Source organism: Leptonychotes weddellii, chromosome 7 (assembly GCF_054177405.1).
Source record: "Leptonychotes weddellii isolate Sample4059 chromosome 7, ASM5417740v2, whole genome shotgun sequence".
Classification (NCBI taxonomy): domain Eukaryota; kingdom Metazoa; phylum Chordata; class Mammalia; order Carnivora; family Phocidae; genus Leptonychotes; species Leptonychotes weddellii.
Genome location: NC_138375.1, coordinates 103,944,190 through 103,955,939, shown reverse-complemented (window position 1 = coordinate 103,955,939; position 11,750 = coordinate 103,944,190). Strand labels below are relative to the sequence as shown.

General features: G+C 35.5%; 1 protein-coding gene across 3 annotated transcripts in view; it reads right to left on the bottom strand.

Annotated features, from left to right (window-relative positions):
• Positions 1-2,270: 2,270 nt before the first annotated feature.
• Positions 2,271-11,750, bottom strand: part of SLC38A9 (solute carrier family 38 member 9) — an 86,264-nt gene continuing 76,784 nt past the window's right edge. For all 3 annotated transcript variants that reach the window (XM_081826861.1, XM_081826863.1, XM_081826862.1), the window contains 4 exons: positions 10,889-11,002; positions 8,947-9,095; positions 3,916-4,005; positions 2,271-2,516 (listed from right to left, as the gene is read on the bottom strand). In XM_081826861.1, coding sequence (XP_081682987.1) covers positions 2,351-2,516; positions 3,916-4,005; positions 8,947-9,095; positions 10,889-11,002 — 519 coding nt within the window. In that variant the 3' untranslated portion in view covers positions 2,271-2,350. The remainder of the gene's footprint in view (positions 2,517-3,915; positions 4,006-8,946; positions 9,096-10,888; positions 11,003-11,750) is intronic.

Genomic DNA, 11,750 nt, shown 5'->3' with positions numbered 1-11,750 from the left:
TAATTAGAAAATTTAAAAAAGAGAGTAGAGAAAGTCTACAATTAATTATAATGTAATCCAAATGAATTCATATCTCATCATTCCAATGTGTGAGCCAGGACATACATACTCAAATGAAGAGCATCTGGCCAAGCTAAATAACAAGCCAAAGGTATCAGTTTCATGAGTAGAAACTTAAGAAGGCAAAATTATTCAGCATAAGCCTAATGTAGGATTTTGGAAGTTCTAAATTATCAAGTCTTTTAAAGAAAACGAAAACCAAATATCCACATTGCTTTTTAATTTAGTAAGTAATGCATTGTCATATTCACTTTGATCATTACATGGACAAAAATATACCAAGTCATTTTTCCATGTGTTAAAACATTCAAGTACATTACTGAAAAGAGGCAATGAAAATTCTGTCTCTGAAGTTTTCAAAGATAAGGGAGGTGACTAGGGATAAACAGGGATTAAACGTGGGTCTCAAGGAGCTATGTAGCTTTTGATTCCTATGTCTCTAACTGAACGAGACTGAGGTCACAAAGATGCAGGAGATCCCAAGCACAGAGACATTTCCTCCATACGTATACTCTATTCTAAGAGGTTAACATTGGGATACAGATACTTAATGTAGAATCTTCTAATCAACCTGACTTCTACCAGCAGTTTCTGCTAACAAAAACTTTTGAGAATGGCTCCAATTACCGTGAAGATGAAGTAACATAATGTCTGAGATTGGCTTCAAAATATTACAGTGGAAAAGGAAAAAAAGATAGATGAAGCAAATACAGCATAAGTTTTATAATTACTAAGTATAGGGGATGGGGATGTGAGAGGGTTATCCTATTATTTTCTCTACTTTTGTGTATGCCTTCAAATTTTCATGAGACTTTTACAAAGAGAACTTTTTAAAAAATACCTATTTTAAGAAATACCACAATTTTTCCATATACCTATCTATGGAATGGACAGAAAGCTTTCCTGAAAGAAATTATGGCTGGTCTCAAATCTTGGGTTCTTTACTAGGCTTAAAAAAGACCATTTCACCTGTCTTTCAAAAACCATTTTGTCTGTCTTTCTCAAAAGAAGTAAGTAACATAAATCTACACATTATCCTGTGATGTGGGATGTGTACTAACAAAATACACTTTTTAACGTTAGCCTAAAGTCAGAGAAATCTAACTTTTCAAGCTGAACATGAAGGCTGTATTACATGGAAGATATGGATTTGAATTCTGGTTTAGACTTTAGTTTCAGTGAAAAAGAAGAGAGAGTTAATTTCAAGAATTCAGATTCCCTAATCCTTTTCTCAGATCCAAGGAGATTTTCTTATGGGGATTTAACCTCTAACCATGCCAGTTAAGAAGTAAGGCAATGGGGGGGTGGTCCCCTTCTTGGAAGTCTTACCTCAATTAGTCCCTTCCTGTGGTAAAGAGACACTTCCAACACCTCACAATATGCTACGAAGGAGGCCTCACTCTTCTGGCCCCTTCTCCATTTCCTTTCTTCCCTATAGGGACTCACGTACCCAACATTCTCTGCCATGATTCCTACATGCTTCCCCATTGGTCCTGTCATGATATCCTATGCAATGCTCAGGGATTCAAAAAGCAAAAGAGCCCTCTTGGGTCTATGGGGATAATCATACTGGTTCCTATGCAAAATCTGGCTGGGGGAGCTAGAATTTTGACCTAAGTTACTAATACTAGATGAGAAAAAAGAAGTCAGACTCAAAAAGCTCTCCCAGTTCATTAATATTTTGTGTAAGGTTCATGACCAAAGAGCCTGTACTGACATTCTTTCTTTCTCTCTTTTAAATAGAGATTAAGGATGCAGTTAAGAGTTCACTCATTTAACACTGATGCCATGGAGATTTCTTTTTACAAATGAGGTATTTGGTTTACTGTCCCAAACAGTACATGTTTGGGTAAACTGCAGAAATGGCCTAGCAAGTAATAAAATGAAAGTGAATACACTGAAACATAAAACAGAAATAGCATCTGGCAATAGTTGCTGTGATACCCTGAGAATCTTCACTGTAGTCAAAATAAACCCACCCACCTTATATCTGTAAAAATAAAAAACCAACATGATTTTTCCTAAGGGCATATACTTCTACTCAGAAAAGACAATGAGAATGAAGGGGTGGTGCATATGAAGTGAGACAAAGATCATTCTTCTTGCCCCTTTCTCCACTCTAATCAAAATTACTTATTCATGGACCACTATTCCCCCCACCCCTTTTTTTCAAATTATCTTAGGAAAACATTTAGAATTATAGCAACAACAGCATTTATAAGTCAATTTATGTGGAACTGTTGTCAAAGTTCAAAATGCCATGAAAGATTCTGAGAAGACATTGAGTATTTCACATAAAAAATTGAACAATCAGGTTAGCCAAGCCCAAAATGATGATAAAAATGTGAAAGATTAACTTTGGCCATGTCAGACGGTCTTCTTGGCGGAGGGAAATTATATAGATAAGAGATGGATATATGAATACAAAGGCCAGGCCGCATGCTGCTCCTGAATACCTGCAAAATAAAAACTTTTTGGGTTAATTATTCCTTGCAACTATACTCCCATTTAAACCCTCTTCAGTCTGATATTGCAATGAAGTTATTTTTGATTCAACTGTTGTTGACATAAAGCATTTGAGTTGAAAACATTTTACTTCCTAAGTTAATATAAAATATTATTTCCTGTTCATCTTTATAGCATCTGCTTGACAGAGTTTTTTATTCATCTCTCCAATCTCCATAGTTCTTCTGTGTCTCCATGTTTGTGGCTGCTTCCTCAGAAACATCTGGAGATAGGCTTCCTATCTTTGATCTTTTATAAACTAATTATGCATTCTGAGTTTCTGAAGGACTGCTAGCATCTGCTTAAGAATGAGAACAGATTGAGTACCTCTGTGGTGTTCAGCATAATTATCAAAGATAATAACAAAAATACCTCAACACAAGACTGACAGAGGAACCCAAACTTTCTTCTCCCTTACCCTATCCTCAGCTTAATAGAAACTTTAGGTCCATTATATTCAATAAGCATCAGGCTAATACTCTCTACTTTTATTTCTTGCTACTTTTTTTAGGTAAGGGTCTTCAAAAAAGTGACTCAAGCCCTGCTTTCTAGAGGTTGAGGAAGAGAAATCAGATCACTGTAAACCCGTCTTCCATGAGAATCTGAGTTCACAATTTTATTCCCCATCTACTCAACCTACCACAATATTTTTAGAGAAAGTATATTAAGTAAAGACCCATCTGGAACCTAAACTCCTATCTAAACTCTTACTTTCCGACTGCAACTCAGAGCAAAATTATGTTCTTGAGTAGAAATGGGTTAAAAAAGTTAAGAGTACAGCCACATTGAGATGATCCTTACTGAAAAAGAGCAGATTGTTCCTAAACCAGAAGAAAAAGATATCCCAGAAGAAACTGAAGAAACAAAAACTTATGGCCCAGGAGTAAATTCTGCATAAAATAAATGCAAATAAAAGTAAAAACAGCATAGTGGTTGTCTTTATTATAAGACATATTTCAAGTATCCTCAAAAAAAAAAAAAAAGTTACAACACAGCCTTAACAAATGACAGACCTCCAGGTACTCAAGAAGTTATACACTATATATTAAATTTTTTTTAATTTGGGTAAAGAGAAGAAGGTACAAAGGAAAACGATGAGAAAAAGAAAAAGAGAAAGGGAAAAAGGGAAAGATGTTTAAGGGATAATGGGGCTTCTAGAATCAGGAAGAAGCAGTGTGATGGAAGAAAACGAGCACCTTAACTGACACCAGGGAACTATATTTGAATGTTACCAGTTTTAAATACTCACAAGAATTTCGTACAATTAAATTAACAACGGCAATATCAACAGGAAAAGCATAAAAATAAAGAACAATACATGAAGGGGCACAGTTCCCTTACAGGCTGTACCTTATGATTCCTCCTATGTTTGGGTAGAAACAGGCCATGATCACTCCAGCTCCCACAATAATTAGATTAAGAATCAGCACGTGGAAAATGCTAGAAGTTGAGGAGAGAATTTGGAGGAAAAAGTAAAAACAGGCAAATTATAACCATTAATATGAGAATAAAATTCATTATTAACATCTTTAAAATGAGAATGTCTTAAACTTGACAATAAAATCACAGCGGAAATAGAAGGCAGCAATAGTATTCAATGCTGGTGATGGCACAGTGACCCCGGACCTTTTGTGCAAATATATGAGTAGGTTAAAGATTTGTAGAACAAACTGGTGGTATGTATCAGAATTCACGCTTTTTATTTTATAATTCCATTTGGACTATCTTAAGACAATAAACAAAAATAAGAAAAAAGCTATTAACATAAAGATATTTGTGGCAAAAACAAGTATCCTACATATACAGCAAGGTAACAACTTCCTTGATGGAATATATTAAAAATTATTCAAAATAACTTATCATTGCTACCTAGATGGTAAATTCATCTAGGCAACTTGGAAGAAAGCTAGATAGATTTTTTTACTACACAAGAAAATCTGAAAACATTGGAAAAAATATCAGAAGGAACACCGAAAAGGTAGTAGTGATTGTGATATGATTTGGAATTTGGAGTAATTTTTCCACTTCTCTGTATTTAACAAACTTTTTATATCTTACAATATTTTTTTGTATTTATTTTATTTTTATAATTAGGAAAATATATTAAGGGAAAGACAAAATGGGCAGGTTTTCATTTTTCAGATTCAGCCACTTAAAGATATTCATTCCGTGTTCATCATGAATAGGAAAATAATGTAGATAAAATGTGATGCTCAAGAAATAACTCCATTTCCCAGAAAGATGATTCTTAAAAGAAATTTACACATCAAAGCAACCTTGTGAGCCTAAGTTATTAGGGGGTAATTAATCCCAGATAAAGATTACAGAGAGAATAAAAACGAGGAGAATTATTTACACAAATAAGTAGTTAGTCATACATCCTGATGAATTACAAAGATATTCAGGCTTCCAGATCTTACTACTTATCCAGAAACTCCAACTTTAAAATTGCTCCAGAGCTTTGAGACAATGACTGGGCCTCTGTTATTTCTGTATTGTAAAAGGAAACAACTTTGTGTATTTTCCAAAGAAGTGGTTCTCATAGTGTATTTTGTACTCATTGTATTATTTTATTTTGGGACTGTAAATACAACACAGGGAAGTTCCCAATACCCTTTCAGGAAGTCACTGAGATAAATATTAATTTCACATTAAAATCATAAGAGACATATTAAAACATATTTCATATTAAAATCATAAGAGACATTACTTGCTTTGCAAAAGCAACTGTGGGTAAAACTGCTGGCCCCTTAGCATGGGAAGAGGCAGCTGCACCTACGTGTATTTTATACTGTGTGCCTTACCGCCAAACACTGCCAAAAAAGAGACCTTCATAAAAAAGTAAAAATTATTAGTTTTATTAAATCTCATGCTTTGAACACACATCTGTTTTACTATTCTGTGTGATCAATTAGAAAGTACATAATACAGCGTATCTGCTACACAGTGAAGTAAAATTGTTGTCTTGAAGAAAAGTACTTGTGCAACTGAGCTGGAGAGCAATCTAGCCCTTTTTTCCAAGGAATGCTATTTTTACTTGAAAGGCAGACAAACTGTGGTTCTTCAGACTTGGGTATTTGACAGACATTTTTTTTTAAAATGAATGATTATGAGCTTGTCATTTCAAGGAAAACAACTAGTGGTATGTGATAAAATTTCAGTTTTCAAGGAAAAATCAGAATTTTGGACAGCTTGTATTTGCCACCCCGAGCTTGACAGTTTTCCAGTATTTAAGGACTTTTATGATGAAACTGGTGGCAGTGTTACGAATGTAGGTTTTGATATTATATAATGAAGTGTGGAAGATCTGCAGAACTCAGTGAAATGATATTTTCCAAATGATTAAACATGGTACAAATACATGCATAGGTTAAAGGATCCAAAGTGTACTATAGACCAATGGGTTTTAATATCAGTGAGTTTCTGATTCAATTAACTTATAAAATACTACTTGTTAAGATCTGGCATAGTATCAAAGAAGAATATCCACAATAATCTGAAAATGCTATTAAAAGTACTCCTTTTTCCAACGTGTCTATGTGAGAGTAGATTTTCTTCATATATTTAAATGAAAACAACATATTGCAACAGACTGAATGCAGAAGATAAGGGAATCCAATTATCTCCTAGCAAAGCAGGTATTAAAGAGTTTTGAAAATGTGGGGCGCTTGGCTGGCTTAGTTGGAAGAGCACACAACTCTTGATCTCAGGGACGTGAGTTCGAGCCCCACACGGGGTACAGGAATTACTTAAATAAATACAACTTAAAAAAAAAAGTTTTGAGGGGCGCCTGGGTGGCTCAGTTGGTTAAGCGACTGCCTTCGGCTCAGGTCATGATCCTGGAGTCCCTGGATCGAGTCCCGCATCGGGCTCCCCGCTCGGCAGGAAGTCTGCTTCTCCCTCTGACCCTCCCCCCTCTCAGGTGCTCTCTCTCATTCTGTCTCAAATAAATAAATAAAATCTTTAAAAAAAAAAAAGTTTTGAAAATGTAAAACAAAAGTTTTTTTGGGAAACAATTATTTTTCATAACTATGTTATTTTTAAACAAGTAATGGTTTTTTTTTTTTAAAGATTTTTTTTATTTATTTGACAGAGAGACACAGCGAGAGAGGGAACACAAGAAGGGGGAGTGGGAGAGGGAGAAGCAGGCTTCCCGCTGAGCAGGGAGCCCGATGCGGGGCTCGATCCCAGGACTCTGGGATCATGACCTGAGCCGAAGGTAGACGCTTAACCGACTGAGCCACCCAGGCACCCCAACAAGTAATGGTTTTATTATTGCTTTTTAAATAAATTAATTCATATTTAAAAATTCTGTTTTAATTTTTCATATGTTAAATATTAATAGATATAACCCACATAAGTTAAAGTGCATGGGGGTTCTCAATAAACTTTAAGAGTGTAAGGAGGTGCTGAGCCCAAAAAAGTATGCTCTGAAATATGCAGTCTGTGGAGTACTTGTAACTGTAGGATAAATGATAGTGTGTTGTTGGTGGTAGAGAAAGAAATGTAATGTGAACACGAAAGGGAACTTCCAGATTATTTCCAAGAGGAAGAAGCATTGTAACAGCCACCATTATGCAAAATAATGGCAGAAAACAGGAATAATGCATTTACCTAGCGTTTTTTTCTTCTATGACTTCATTGTATTATTTTATTTTGGGACTGTAAATACAACACAGGGCATAAACACAACAGGAATCTTATATGTACTGAAATCCAATCTTCCAGATGAGCAATGTTATAACTGTAGCTGTTGGTACTGTCAATGCTAAAAAGGTGGTACCTCTTGAATTTTGCTTTTATAAGTTTTTTGTTTTTATTTTTTTTATTTAAATCTTTTTTTTTTTTAAAGATTTTATTTATTTATTTGAGAGAGAGAGAATGAGAGATAGAGAGCATGAGAGGGAGGAGGGTCAGAGGGAGAAGCAGACCCCCCGCCGAGCAGGGAGCCCGATGCGGGACTCGATCCCGGGACTCCAGGATCATGACCTGAGCCAAAGGCAGTCGCCCAACCAACTGAGCCACCCAGGCGCCCTAAACATAATCTTATATGATCTAACAGTTGTGCTCCTAGCTATTCATTGTTTGTGTATTCTTTTTCTTTTTTTAAGATTTTATTTATTTATTTGAGAGAGAGAATGAGAGAGAGAGAGCATGAGAGGGGGAGGGTCAGAGGGAGAAGCAGACTCCCTGCCGAGCAGAGAGCCCGATGCGGGACTCGATCCCGGGAGTCCAGGATCATGACCTGAGCCGAAGGCAGTCGATTAACCAACTGAGCCACCCAGGCGTCCAAGTTTTTTGTTTTTAAACCAACATATTTTTACTAATTATTTACTTAATGAGGGAACAGATTGCATCAGTTCACTTCAAAGAAGAACTGATGAAGACCTCTTGTTTAATTGGTTACTGTAAATGTACTTTAAAAAGTTTTTATCTGAAAGTTTTCTTCATTTAAGACCATTTATTTCAAGTAAAATAGGTTAGGACTGGGTATTTTTTACTAGGATGAATCTCTATTAAAACTTAATTTTAGAGTAGAAGTTAACCAGGGATTCAAAATGAAGTTCCAGGGAAACTCTGAAGCAGTATATGGACATTTCTCTTGGATGAGGGTAAGTAGCTTTGAATAGGTTTTCAAAAGGACTCAAAACTGCTCTATCACCAGTAAGAGATTAAAAATTACAGCAGTAGTTACAGAAGCAAATAGGAATTTTAGCTTGTTGTATATCTCACCTTCAATTCTAAGCAAGTATGGTTTATGTAAAAATGCATCAATGTTAATAAATATACAAGTACATATCAATAACCAATAATTAAAATAAAAGCATTGCTTCTCATTAGCCATACATTGCTAATACAGGTACTATATACTATTAACTTCTTGGCAATGTGTAGATTAATGGCAAATAAATCGTGAGATAAATATAGTTGGTATCAGAGCTAACATAACTATACTAGAAGGAACTAACTTTATTTTTTTTTTTTTAAGATTTTATTTATTTGACAGAGAGAGACACAGTGAGAGAGGGAACACAAGCAAGGGGAGTGGGAGAGGGAGAAGCAGGCTTCCCGTGGAGCAGGAAGCCCGATGCGGGGCTCGATCCCAGGACCCTGGGATCATGACCTGAGCCCAAGGCAGACGCTTAATGACTGAGCCACCCAGGCGCCCCTAGAAGGAAGTAACTTTAAATCATTCTGGACATGGAAGCAGCTTCTATTTTTATAGCTCTTCAGGGAAAAGAACAACTGTGATCTACCCTTAGTAACCATTTTGATTAGGCAAATTTTTATAGCAAAAGGATCAGTCACATTTTAAACTGACCTGTTTGCACAGTCATTTGTTGTTTGGCACATCTTGCTGGTCAAGAGAAGAGCCCTTACCTAGGATAAATGTCACCGAAGACATGGCCCAATAGTTGAACACGAGCCAAATAGCCTAGGAGTGGGTATACAGTCATCATCTGGAACAGCAGGAATATCCTTGCAATGAAGGACAGGATGTCACTGCTAGGGAAGTTGTCTAAAAAATTCTAATCAAAGAAAGATAATGAAGTAATGTTAAAAATAAATTCAGTACATACAAATTTATAAAACTGACTATCTTTTGCTTATTTGGAACATAGGTGCCACACAAGTTTTGGTTTGTGGACCGGTGCTCACCCACAAACTATATGTGAACTATTATTTTTCAATAAACTAAGTACAAAAATTGAAATGTTTAGAAATTTTTATAGGAATTTGACATTGCCACATTATTTTATTTTACAAAAGTATCAGTCTGTAATTGATTTGACATTAAAACAACAAAGAAACCCTTGCCCTTCACAGAGTCTCAGAAGCACTGCTCTGTAAGGTAGGTACAAGCATAAATCTGTTTTAATACATTCAAATGGCTAATTTAATTCGATGTTATTTGATCCTCACCAATTCTTTTGCTTTTCCTTCCCTGAAACATCATAGTACTTCCAAAGTAAAGATTATAGAATAATGTGAGAGTATGTATATCACCTAGTATCATTATTATTTATAGCCTATAATTAAAAAGAAAATGATTTATTTCTATTTCCTCTCATGATTTTCTCCATTTTAGTTTGGCATCTAAAAGGAAAGTTAATTACTCAGAATTTTTTTGTTTCCTTTCAAATACAAATACCATAGATATTCCTATTCCCAAGACAGTGGGCTTTATAAGGGATTGTTCACATTAGGGGAATTTTCAGCAAACATTTGGCTGCCAAAGAACTTCTGGAATCATGGAAATCAAGAGAAGAACATTTCAAGCTATCATAACAGTAATAATTCAAACTTATTTCTCTTATAAAGATGAAAATATTATTAACAGTATTATGCTGAAATAACTCTTATAATTCATCCATAATAAATTGTACTGTATATTCCACTACACTTTTTTTTTTTTAATAAAGATTTTATTCATTTATTTGACAGAGAGAGACACAGCGAGAGAGGGAACACAAGCAGGGGGAGTGGGAGAGGGAGAAGTAGGCTTCCCGCCGAGCAGAGAGCCTAATGTGGGGCTTGATCCCAGAACTCTGGGATCATGACCTGAGCCGAAGGCAGATGCTTAACGAATGAGCCACCCATGCGCCCCTCCGCTACACTCTTATTAGAGGAATTTCTTCTGACTAGAAAGAAACTCATCTGTAAAATGCTATTTTTGTCAGTCACATTAAACTAGAAACTGCACTGTTCCTAAGTTTATGATGGGTCAAATCAAAGAAAGTATTACTTATGGCAACTTTTTTTATAAAATCTTTTCTTCTATTCTTTTCATCTCCCTCTCTTTTTAACAGCCAAATAGTCTTTCTTTGTTTTACTGCCCGCCACGGTGTACAAAAATGAGTGTTAGACCTATCATTGGGGACTGATGAGCAAAGACACCAGATTATCCAGGACATTTCCAGATCCAGGCTTTGAAAAATAAGGAGGTTGCATGTATTCCCAGCAGAGGTTTTACAAATTCATGAATAGCACCAATAACAGTTTTCCAAATAAAGAGAAATACCATGCACATAATAATAGGAATTATCTATTTTGAGTACCACAAGGGGCTAGCATGCAGTATGCTTTCTCGAGAGTCTCTTTAAAAATCTATGGTGTATGTATTATACTATTTAATGGAATAGGAAACCGAAGTTTAGAAAGGATGGGGAAGATGCCTAAAATCTCACATGCAGAGTAAACAGTAGAGATGGTATTCAAACCCCGGTCTGTCTGGGATTATAACTTGCTACCGTATCACCCCACCTGCTCTGCAGATAGGAAGGTGTTAACAATCATCAAGAGAGGGTACCTACTGCCTTACCTGCTCTATGCAATCCTTGGTTAATGGTGGTGAAGGAAATGAAGCAAAAACCAGGATTCCAATATAGAGGTAAGTTAATGTCACCAGCATATAAGCAATGGACAAGTCCCTCACCTGTAAAAAGAGAACAAAATTCCCATAATACTGAATAAATTTGCAGTTAAATCTGCCTGAATAGACTAAATAAGAAAACTGACAAATTCAAGATTTATCTTTTGGCTGTGTGTGTTTTTATGTACGTGCCTTCTAGGTATCCAATCTGTTCACAAAAGTAGATAAAACAAAATTCACATACTTCACAATCAGTCCAACAATCAATCTTTCTTTCTTTTTCTTTCTTTCTTTCTTTCTTTAACATAAATGGTGGCTTAACAAAAAATTATGACTAATTTCTAAGGTAATTTATTTACCACATTACAAAATATTTGATTAAAAATAATAAAGCTAAGGGACAAGAAAGCAAAAACAAGCCACCTTCAGTATGACCTACAGAATTAAAAACATTTTTCTTTTAGTAAATTGACTTTGCTAAACCATCAAAGCATGCCCTGGCTGAAAGAAACTGGTACAGTATTAAAACATATTTAATAAAGAAGGAAAGCTAGTTAAAGGGCAGACAGTAAGCAGGTATCACAGACAAGCTTAACAAACCTAAACAGTAAACAAAAGGAAATCAAAAGGCAACTGTTCCAACAGCTGCACAATGTTATTATTGGAATCAGTAAACAAATGCAGCACATTAAATAAAGTGGGTTGCTTTCTTCCACTGCTGTTCCCACCCTCCTGACCTCCTACCCCCATGTGAAGGAAAAAGCTCCAAGACATTTAATGCAGCCAGCTGTCAGATCCAAACAGAACAGAT